The sequence below is a fragment of the Papio anubis genome, chromosome 13 (genome assembly GCF_008728515.1).
Source record: "Papio anubis isolate 15944 chromosome 13, Panubis1.0, whole genome shotgun sequence".
NCBI classification, from domain to species: domain Eukaryota; kingdom Metazoa; phylum Chordata; class Mammalia; order Primates; family Cercopithecidae; genus Papio; species Papio anubis.
In genome coordinates, this window is record NC_044988.1 from 20242842 (window position 1) to 20255267 (window position 12426).

The following is a 12426-nucleotide window of genomic DNA, read 5'->3' on the forward strand; positions in this document are numbered from 1 at the left end:
TGATTCTCAAAATTATCTTGGGTTTAGTTCAGTGTACTTTCTACTATCTTATATTATCATTGAAAATTACCTTATCATTTTTAAACAAAATTAGGCAAGAAAAGAGAAGGCAGGCAGAGTCTAAGGAAAATAGGTCTATCTACTTCACTGATATATTTTTTTGACTATTCTTGAATTGAGGTTAAATTTACATACACTGAAATATAATAATCATCACTGTAAAATTCAATGACCTTTGGTAAAAGTTTAAAAGTTATATAAAAATATGTATTGTAATATTTTTTACCAATGGAAAAATAAAATCATTCTACAATATTCAAATACGCATGCACTGGATTATTATGGTACAGAATACATGAGATCAAATCAACTCAGATTATGAGAAATCCTTTTTACATGCTAATAAAAAAAATTATAAAATTGTAAAAATAGCATAATTACAAGTATTTCAATACGTACAAACTTTTAAGTATTTAAAATGCACACACGTAAATAATCAGAAATATGAAAAAATTAAAATGTTAAGTAGATAAAAATGGGTGACATTCTCCCCCTCTTACTCATGCTAAATAGTCTTTAAAAGGTAGGGGCAGAGAGGATAGAATTCTACTGTCAGTAACATATGATGATGAAAGCTTTCTATGGTATATAGTCTAATACCAACCATAAGTACACATAATTATGAAGACCTTTATCATGTAATTTAGGTAAGCTTTCAAAATACTTTGTTCCCCAAGCGACAACAGTATAGCTTCAATAACAATGTATACATTCTACTACAAAAACTATCTATATAACAAAAATATCTCAAAGTCCCAATTAAAGACACTATTATCTTGCACAATATTTAAACCAGTAAAACTGTAACACAAGAAACATGACAGACAAGTTTTTATTAAACCTGTTAAAACCTCAAATTCCAATCATTTACTGCTCAACCAGTATATTTACGACATAAACAGTAAACACTGGTAAAAATAATACCAAGCAAGAAAAAGCAGAGTATTTTCTGAAAACATACAAAAACTTGCAGAGCAGAAATTAGTTTTCAAATTGGCCCCTAGTCACAGAGCCTGGATGACCCAGAACCTATTCTTTACACAACATATCCAACCTTAATCAAAACATAGCAGTGGTAACTAGTCAGAAACCTAGGAAACTGAAACAGCTAAGCTCTCCATTAGAGGTAATCCTTTGAATTAACTCAATTTACCACCTAAAGAGATATGTAATGTATTAGGTTATCAAATACTAGGCAAGAGATATATGAATCGAACAATATTTTTAAGTTGCACAACGAAGCTCGACTGAGACAAAAACACGTAATTATTTTTAATTGATGCTCAGAAACATGAAAAATATCACATAACAGAGATACCAGGCAAATTGTTCTGGCTGCATGTCCAGGAAGGAGGATATCCCAGTAATAAAAATGGCTTACCTATGTGACCAACTTTAACTTTAAATGGTACATCCAGTTGACTCTACAGAAAAAATTTATATATATACAAAACATTAGTAGATACAGAGTTTAACAACACAAATGAATATTGTTTACTTCCAAAAATTATTTCAAGGGATTTTTTAAATAAACTCATACATTTCCTTACCATCAACATTTATTTACATCTATAAAGATATAATTGCGATATTATTATCAAATTCATAAAATTCAGGGAAGCTGCTCTTTTTATAATAATTGGGGATAAAGGTCTACAGTAAAAATGACCATAAAATCTACTCATATCAAATCATTACCAATTTTATATTATTTTAAGAAAAAGAAGTGGCAATTACAATGCCCTTTTATGCTTTTAGGGAGATTAAAACTCTATTTTGCAAAATACACATTTTGTAAAAAATACTTTCAAAACATTCTCCCCATTCAAAGGACAGTCTTTTAAATAAATGGTGCTAGGAAAACTAGATATCCGCTCGCAAAAACATGAAACTGAACCCTTATCCTATACCATATACAAAAATTAACTCAAAATGGATCAAAGATCTAAACCTAAGAGCTAAAACTATAAAACTCTTAGAAGAAAACCTAAGGGAAAATCTTCATGACATTAGATTCGGTAATGACTTCTTGGATATGACAATAAGAGCACAAGCAATTAAAAGAATAAATGAACCAGTCTTGACCAAATTAAAAACTTTTCAGCTACTCAGGAGGCTGATGGGGGAAGACACCTTGAGCCTAGAGGCTGAAGGCTACAGTAAGCTATCATCACACCACTGAACTGCAGCCTGGGGTGACACAGCATGAGCCTGTCTTAAAAAAAAAAAAAATCAGAAAACAAGTTAAAAATTCAAAATAAAAACATCTGTATTTTTTGTACGTTTGTTTTTGTTTTGTTTGGTTTTGAGACAGAGTCTCACTCTGTCGCCCAGGCTGCAGTACAGCAGCACGATCTCTACTCACTACAACCTCCACCTCCCAGGTTCAAGCGATTCTCCTGCCTCATCCTCCCTAGCAGCTGGGATTACTGGCAAAGCTTTTTTCATTTTCAGTAGACAGGGTTTCACCATGTTGGCCAGGCTAGTCTCGAACTATTGACCTCAAATAATCACCTGCCTTGGCCTCCCAAAGTGCTGGGATTATAGGTGTGAGCCACCATGCCCAGCCTAAAACAATATTTATTTTTAAATAGGAAAAAAATCACACTGTCCATTTGTGCTTTGAAGGAGAGTAAAACTCCATATTGCAAAATTTGCATTTTGCAAAAATTATTTACAAAAAACTTTCTCAAATTTAAATAACTGAAGGTGGCAAACTGAATCAGGAAGAAGTATACATAATTAAATGCAATAACTTTACAAATTTTTCATAGTCAAAACCTACCAGGGCATTTTCTTTAATTTGAAGATTCTTGAGGGCCACAGCTCCTAAAAGAGATTAAAAAAAAGATTCAAACAATCAAATATTTTTCATTTTAAAAAGTTAATAAGTATGCTTCATTCCTGTCATACTCAGGAAAAATACATAAATAATGTGCATAACAGATAATAAAATCTACCTATAATCTTATTATCTCACCTTCATTCTCCTACATAGTCTAAGAGAGTATGCTTAACCAAATCTTCACTTCCTGTAACTTTTGACCTCTGCAATTGTAGCTCAATGTTAACATATACAACATTTTAATTAGAATTACACAAATAACATGAGTCTAACAAAGTAGCATGATACAAGATTAATATGCAAAAAGTAAACTACATTTAAATATACTTGCAATAAACCATTGGGAAAAAATTATTTCATGCAAAATCAGTGAGCCCCAAGATACAGAAATAAAGACTTCCCAATTCAAAGCCAATAAAAAAAGAAAATGAGAAAAATAATAGAACAGAATGTCCAAGAACTATAAGACAATTGCAAAATGGGATTAACCAAAGTTTAAAATACACTGCTATAACATTAGGATGTTACATGTAATCCCATCGTAACCACAAAGAAAATATCTTTAGAACAAACACAAAAGTCACCCAGGCATGGTGGCAGGCACCTGCAGTCCCAGCTACTTGAGGAAGCTGAGGTGGGAGGATCACATAAGCCTAGAAGTCCAGCTTGGGCAATATAGCAACACTTCATTGCTATGATGATAACATTAACTATGTTATTAGTTAATTAAACACAAATGGAATCAAATTTGCAACAAAAAATTAAACCAAAGGAAAGGCAGTAAGGGGTAAAACAGAAAGAAGAAATGCTGTAAGACATATAGAAAGTAATTAGCAAAATGGCAATACTAAGTCCTTCCCTATCTGTAACCACTTGAAATATAAATGGCTTAACTCCCACATAAAAAGACAGATTGGCAGAATGGATTAAAACAAACAGGATCCTGGCCGGGAGCAGTGGTTCACGTCTGTAATCCTAGCACTTTGGGAGGCTGAGGCAGGTGGATCACATGAGGTCAGGAGTTCGAGGCCAGCCTGACCAAAATGGTGAAATCCCATCTCTACTAAAACTACAAAATTAGCCAGGCGTGGTGGTGCACGTCTGTAATCCCAGCTACTTGGGAGGCTGAGGCAGGAGAATCACTTGAACCAAGGAGGTGGAGGTTGCGGTGAGCCGACATCGCGCCATTGCACTCCAGCCTGGGCAACAGTGAGATGCCATCTCAAAATAAATAGAGAGAGAGCGAGAGAGAGAGAAAGAGAGACAGGGAGAGGGAGAGAGAGAGAGAGAAAATAAAAGTACGTGGTCTACAGGAAACTCACTTTGGCTCTAAGAACACTCATAGGTTAAAAGCAAAGAAACAAAAAAAGTAAACCCATGCAAAAATAACCAAAAGAGCAAAGGTACCTACATAACCTGGGCATCACTAATCCAAAACTCCAAAATCGGAAACTTTCTGAGTGCTGACACGATACCACAAGTGGATGATGAAGATGAAGATGATGATGTTACCAATGCAAAAAGGTATCTATAGACCACGTGGTGAAAATGTGTGATGGGCTTATTAAAGGACTGGAGCAGCATGCCTTCATAACAGAACAAGAAATTATGACAGTTTATAAAATCAGAGACTTCTCAGACAAAAAAAAAAACAGTTAGTGAGGCAGATGGTTCCGGAGGAAACATTTTAAAAAGCCATCTAGCAAAATGCCTCCTCATCCCTTGAGGATCCAATTCCTGGCCCCTCAACTGCTTCTAATGTTTCTTCTCACTTAAAAAAAAAAAAAAAAGTACATTCTACAGTTACCTTTTAATCAAAACACAGCATTGTAGGTGGAGACTGAAAGCCTGCCTGCCACTGTTTGTTGTTGCTGCTGTTTAACAGTGGATACATATATTCCCTACTGTGCTGCTTACTCACCCTAAACACATTATATTTTCACTGAATTAATGGTACCTCATATTTCTTACTGTTAAGAACTTATGTGTGAACAATGTAAGAAAATGATTGCTTATCAGCATATAAATTCAGTCAGGAATAATGATGATGCCAAACGACCACAGACTGTCCACACAGGTGGCTGAGATAGTGACACCTTTCCTTTCTGATGGTTGAAGGTACATAAGCTTTGTTTCATGCAGAAAATTATTCAAAATATGGTATAAAATTATCTTTGGGCTATGTGTACAATGTATATTTGAAACATAAATGAATTTTGTGTTAGACTTGGGTCTCATCCCCAAGATATCTCATTATGTATACGTACATATTCTAAAATCTGAAGGAAAAAAAATTCAAAATCCAAATCACTTCAAGCATTTCAGATAAGGTATATTCAGCCTATATACTAATATTAGACATATAAACTTTAAGTCAAAATCTGTTACAAAAAACAAAGAAGGGCATTATATAATGATAAAACCAACACTTCACTAAAAAGATGTAACAATTATAAACATGTATGCACCAAACATCAGACCAGCAAAACATATGAAGCAAACCTGACAGAATTGAAGAGAGAAATAGATAGTACTATATTAATAGTAGAAGGCTTCAATACCCCACTTTCAGTAATGGATGCAACAAACACACAGAAGATTAATAAGGAAAAACAGGACTTAACACTATTGACCAACTGGACCAAAAGACATAGACAGAACACTTTACCCAACAACAGCAGAATACACATTTTTCTCAAGTGCACATGGGACATTCTTCAGGATATATGTGAGGTCACAAAACAAATGTCAAAATTTTTGTAAAGAGAAAACATACAAATGGTCAACAGGTATATATATGAGAAAAGGCTCAACATCACCAATCATCAGATAATAAAAATCAAAACCACAAGAAGATATTACCTCAATCTATTAGAATGGCTATCATCAAAAAGACAAAAAAATAACAAATGCTGGTGTGACTGTGGAGAAAGGGAAACTCTTACACACTGTTTTTGGGAATATAAATTAGTACAGCCATTATAAAACACAGTACAGAAGTTCTTCAAAAAATTTAAAAATAAAATTACCATATGATCCATCAATCCCACTAATGTATAAATATTCCAAAGAAATGAAATCAGTTTGTTGAAAAGAAACCTGCACTTTATGTTTATTGCAGCACTTTTCACAAAAGCCAAGATATGAAATCAATCAAGTGTCTACCAACAGATGCACTGGTAAAGAAAATGTGATACACACACACACACACACACACACACACAATGAAATACTATTCCCCATTAAAAAGAAAAAGAATAAAATCTTGTCCTTTGCGGGAACACAGATGCACCTGCAGGACATAATGCTAAGGGAAATAAGCCAGGCACAGAAAGACAAATACTGCATGATCTCACTCACCAATGTGAAATCTAAAAAAGTTGACATCTTAGAAGTAGTGTATAGAATAGTGGTTGCCAGAGGCTGGGGAATATTGGCGAGAGGGGAAATAGGTAAAGATGGGTCAATGAGAACAAAGTTACAGTAAGAAGGGAAGAATAAGTTCTGGTGTTCTATTGCACAGCAGAGTGACTACAATTAACAATACTGTATTGCATGTTTTAACATACCTAGAAGGAGGATTTTGAATGTCCTCACAAGGAAATGATAAATGTACAAGGTGATGGATATTCCAAATACCAATTCGATTTTTATACAATGTAGACATGTATTGAAATATCATCCTGTACCCAATAAATATGCACAATTAATACATGTCAATTAAAAACAAAATTGTAAAATTATAGAAGACTGACATCATGCAGGGTATCTTTTCTAATAATAATAAATAAAATAAATAAGGAAATAAATAACAGATGAAAACAGAACAATGCACAAATGTATGGAAATTAAGCACTCTTAAACAAGAAATGGGTCAAAAAGGTAATCTCAAGAAAAATTAGAAAATATCTTGAGATGAAAATAAAAACAGACTGTACCATCATAATTAGTATGATACAGCAAAAGCAGTGCTAGAAGGGAACATAAAGCTGTAAATGCTTATGTTTAAAAAGAAAAAACATCCCAAATCAATAACCTAAATCTATTCCTTAATAGGGAAAAAAATACAAAATCCAAACCTAGCAAAAGGGAGAATATAATAAACATTAGAGCAAAGATAAGTGAAAGAGAATGGAAAAAAAATTTAAAAAAAATGCTACTAGTTTTCTTTTCTTTCTTCTTTCTTTTTTTTTTTTTTGAGACTTGAGTCTTGCTGTACCACCCAGGTTGGGAGTGCAGTGGCACGCATCTTTGGCCTCACTCTGCAAACCTCCTCCGCCTCCTGGAATCAGCCAGCCTCCTGCCCCAGCCACCTGAGTAGCTGGGATTACAGGGCCTGCCACCTCACGCTCCAGCCACTCTTGTATTTTAGTAGAGACGGGGTTTTGTCATGTTGTTGCTGGTCTCAAATAAGGACCCTGTGGTGATCCACCCGCCTCAGCCTTCCAAAACGCTAGGATTACAGGCGTGAGCCACTGCACCTGGTCACCGACCATTCGTTTTCTAAAAAGATCAATAGGCTGGGCACGGTGGCTCATGCCTATGTAATGCCAGTACTCTGTGAGGCTACATGGTGGATCATGAGGCTTCAGGAGGATTGAGACCATCCTGACTACTAACACGGTGAAAAACTCCATCTCTACTAAAAATTCAAAAATTAGCCGGGCGTGGTGGCAGGCGCCTGTAGTCCCAGCTACTCGGGAGGCTGAGGCAGAAGAATGGCATGAACCTGGGAGATGGAGCCCAGTGAGCTGAGATCGCACTCACTGCACTCCAGCCCAGGAGCAGAGCTTATTCCTCATTTCAAAAAAAAAAAAAAAAGAATCAATAAAATTGATAAGGCTTTAACTAGTTTGACTCTGCTGGCACAGGAAAGTCAAATAATTAAAATCAGAAATGACAGAGATATTACTATCTATTTTACAGAAATAAGGATTATGAAAGTACTACGAACAAAAAATTAGATAAACTATAGAAATGAATGAATTCCTAGAAATACACAACATACTAAGGCTGAATCTTGATAAAACAGATTCTCTGAACATACCTATAACCATTAAGGAAACTGAATCAGTAATCAAAAAATCCTAAAAATCACAACAAAAAAAGCCTAGGACCAAATGGTTTTACTGGCGAATTCTACCAAACATTTAAAACAAGAATTAACACCAATCCGCCTCAAACTCTTCCAAAAAATTGAAGAGAAGGGAACACTTCCAAACTCATCCTGTCAGGCAGACATTACTCTGATACCAAAGCCTGACAGAGACTACAAGAAAGCTACAGACCAATATCCTTGATGAATATTGACGCAAAAATCCTCAACAAAATACTAGCAAACAAAATTCAATAGCATCTTAAAAGGAATATATAATATAACCCAATAGTATTTATTTCCAGAATACAAGAATGATTCAACATACAAAAAAATCAACATAATATACCACGTTAACAAAATGAAGGAAAAAAACACAATCATCTCAATGCAGAAAAAGATTTGAAAAAGTTCAGAACATTTTCATGATTAAAAAACACTCAAAAAAAAAAAAAAAGCAAATAAAAGGAAACTACCTCAACACAATAAAGGTCATGTATAAACAGCCCACAGCTAACATTCTCAATACTGAAAGACTGAAATATTTTCTCTAAGATCAGGAAGAAGATAAAGATGTCCACATTTGTCACTCACTGGAAGACCTATCCATAGCAATTTGGCATTAAAAAGAAATAAAAGGTATCCAAAATGGGAAGGAAAAAGTAAAAGTATCTCTGTTCGCAGATGGCACGAATTTATATGTAGAAAAACCTAAATATTCCACCAAACTGTTAGAATTAAGGAATGTTTCTTGATACAAAAATCAACACCAAAAAATCAGTATCTATAAACTAACATAGAACAATACAAAAAAGAAATAGGAAAACAATTCTATTTACAACAGCAACACAAATAATAAAAGTGTTAAGGAGTAAACTTAACCAAGGAAACTAATGATGCATACAGTGAAGGCCATAAAATGTTGCTGAAAGATAGTAAAGAAAGAAAGAAATGTTAAGACATCCCATGTTCATGGATTGGGACACTTAATACTGTTAAAATGTCAATACTACCAGTACCCTAAACAATCTATAAATTATTTGCAATCCATATCAGAATCCTGGAAAAATCCAACACTGATATCCACATCAACTCTCAAGGAATCCTAAATATCTAAAACAATCTTGAAAAAGGGGAAGAAGCTTACAAGTCTCACACTTTCTGATTTTAAAACTTACTAAAAGCCACATTAATCAAAACAGTGTGGTACAGACACATAGAGCTGTGGTACAGAACAGAAAGCTCAAAAATAAGATCTCACATATATAGTCAAATAATTGTCTTCAAGGATGCCAAGGATATTCAATTTGAAAAGGACAGTATTTTCAACAACTTTTCAACAAAAGTTGAAATCCACAACATCCACAAGCAAAAGAATGAAACTAGAACCTTATACCATGTTCAAAAATTAACTCAAAATGGATCTAAGAGCTAAATGTAAAACCTAAAACTATAAAACTTAGAATAAAGCATAGGGGAAACTTCTACGACACCGCATTTTGCAATGATTTCTTGGATGTGACACCAAAAGCATAGGCAACAAAAGAAAAAAAAATAGGTGAACTGGACTTCATCAAATGTTAAAACTTTTATTCCTCACATGACACGATATACAATGAACAGACAACACAGAAGAGTCAGGGTGGCCAAGCAGACACAGAGTCAGCAAAAAGACCAGCACACTCTGAGCAGATCTTTGGAAGGAAGGCACCGAGAGTGGACAGAAGGAGGATGCAGATACTGGGCTGAAGGAGAAGAAAGTTGGGAACCCTACAGGGACTTCCCCGAGCACCATGACTCATTCTGACCCCAAATGCTCCTGGGGAAAGGATGAGTTAAACAGGCATGGAGTAGCCTATTCTTGCCATGGACCTCTAGAATCCTAGCTGAAGGAGGCTCCATGACTTCCACAGACATTTGAGGTTGCAAAGACAGCTGCTTGGGAACTTGGCAGAAACAGGACTCCAGTCTGCATGGAGCCCAGAGGGCCTGGTGTGAGAATGGTTGCAGTGGAGCATGGCCAGGAATGTCCATCTCCCAAAGCTCACCACACACCTCTAGGTAGCTTTGGTCTCTGTTGACTATTGGACTTAGACAGAACAGGACTATCTTGCCCATGGGACAGGGCTTGTCTGATTTGAGTGCCCCCCGCCCCCCATCCCTGGCTGCCGGCCTGTTCCACAGTCCCTGCCTGGACACATCTAACTGGAACATATGCTGATGCCCAACCACAGCACTTCCCGGCAGCCACCACTATAGCTCCTTTGCTGGCAAGCCCCAGCTAACCATCAGAAAGTACTTGCACATGGGCCTCCATCAGCATGCGCCCACCCACAGTTTCCCCCCACTGTTTTGTCAGGACACAGTCACCCACAGCCTCCCCCCACAGCTTTTCCAAAGCATGTGCAGGCCTCACACCCCACTGCCACTGCCCCAACCAAGCACTTTTGCCGGCCCCACCATCAGAGTGTTGCTGCCCAGCAGACCAGGAACACCTTGGCCCCACAAGTGCAAGAGGTGCTTAACCTCGAGGGGACAGAAAACAAAGCCATGTGCCTAGTCCTAACACACCAGGGTTATAGCATGCAAGCCAGGAGTGCTGAGCTGAGCCTTGGCACCCAGAAATCATCAAGAAACTATGCCAGTCAACTAAACTCAATTTACATTACAGTCAAACCCTCAGGGCATCCAAGAACATAAAAGCAAAAAGCCTCATCCAAAGGATAGCAACTGGAGAGATTAAAGGAACATCAGCCCACAGAGATGAAAAAGAACTAGGGCAAGAACTCTAGTAACTCTATAAGCCTGAGTGTCTTCTTACCTTAAAATGACTGCAGTAGCTCCCCAGCAATGGTTCTTATTTATTTACTTTTTTAAAGACAGAGTTTTGCTCTGTCGCCTAGGCTGGAGTACAGTGGCACAATTGCGGCTCACTGCAACCTCCACCTTCCAGGTTCAAGTGATTCTCCTGCCTCAGCTTCCTGGGTAACTGGGATTACAGGTGCCCACCACCACACCCAGCTAATTTCTATATTTTAATTAGAGACGGGGTTTCACCATGTTGGCCAGGCTGGTCTTGAACGCCTGACCTCAAGTGATCCACCCGCCTCAGCCTACCAAACTGCTTGGATTACAGGTGTGAGCCACTGCACCCAGCCTAGCGATGGTTCTTCACCAGACTGAAATGATGGGCATAAAATTCAGAAGATACTGAAATTCAGGAGAAACCCAATCCAAGGAATTTAAGGAATCCAGTAAAATGAGTCAAGAGCTGAAAAACGAAAGTCATTTTAAGAAACAACCAAACTGATTTGACAGCGCTAAAAAACCCACTACAAGAACTTCACAGTATCATTGGAAGTGTTAACAGCAGAACAGATTAAGCTGAGGAAGGAATCTCAAGAACTTGAAGACTGGTTCTCCAAGTAAGACAAAAATAAGGGAAAAATAACTTTTTAATGGAAAAAATCTCCCAAAAACATGAGATTATGTGAAAAGATCAAATCTATAACTCATTGTTGTCCCTGAAAGAGAGGAAGAGAAAACAAGCAACTTGGAAAATATATTTGAGGATACTGTCCACAAAAATTTCCCCATCCTAGCTAGAGAGGTTGACATGAAAATTCAGGAAACTCATAGAAACCCTGCAAGATACTATGCAAGATGACCATCCCCAAGACACATAATTATCAGATTCTCCAAGGTCAATGTGAAAGAAAAAACATTAAAAGGAGCTAGAGATAAGAGGCAGGTCTACTACAAAGGGAACCCCATCAGGCTAACATCAGACCCTTCAGCAGAAATCCTACAAGCCAGAAGAGATTGGGGACCTAATTCAGCATCCTTAAAGCAAAGAAATTCCAACCAAAATATCATATCCAACCAAACTAAGCTTCATAAGTGAAGGAGAAATAAAATCCTTTTCAGACAAGTAAATGCTAAGTGAACTCACTGCCACCAGACTTGCCTTTTAAGAGGTCCTTAAGGGAGTGCTAACCATGGAAATGAAAGACCGTTACTGGCCACCACAGAAACACACCTAAATACAGAGACCACTAACCCTATAAAGCAACTATACAATCAAGTCTACATAATGACCAGCTAACAACACGATGACAAGATGAAATCTGCACATGCCAATATTCATCTTGAATGTAAACAGGCTAAACATCCCACTTCAAAGGCACAGAACGACAATTCATATAAAGAACCAAGAACCAACTGTATGTTGTCTTTATGAAACACATTTCATATGCAATGCCACCCACAGGCTCAAAGTAAAGGAATAAGAAAGATTTATCAAGCTAATGGAAAACAAAAAAGAGCAGGTATGGGTAACTTATTTCAGACAAAACAGACTTGAAACCAACAACAATCATAAAGGACAAACAAGGGCATTACAAAATGATAAAAGGTTCAATTCAAC

At 36.7% G+C, this 12426-nt stretch overlaps 1 protein-coding gene across 9 annotated transcripts in view; it reads right to left on the minus strand.

Moving 5' to 3' along the window:
- Nucleotides 1-12426, minus strand: part of VPS13A (vacuolar protein sorting 13 homolog A) — a 256982-nt gene that overhangs the window by 228364 nt on the left and 16192 nt on the right. For all 9 annotated transcript variants that reach the window (XR_001895953.3, XR_004177826.1, XM_017949941.3 and 6 more), the window contains exons 2-3: nucleotides 2846-2889; nucleotides 1442-1484 (exon numbers count right to left, since the gene is read on the minus strand). Coding sequence is in view for 6 of the 9 variants with exons in the window: in XM_017949941.3 (XP_017805430.2) it covers nucleotides 1442-1484; nucleotides 2846-2889 (87 nt within the window). In the remaining 3 variants the exon portion in view is untranslated. The remainder of the gene's footprint in view (nucleotides 1-1441; nucleotides 1485-2845; nucleotides 2890-12426) is intronic.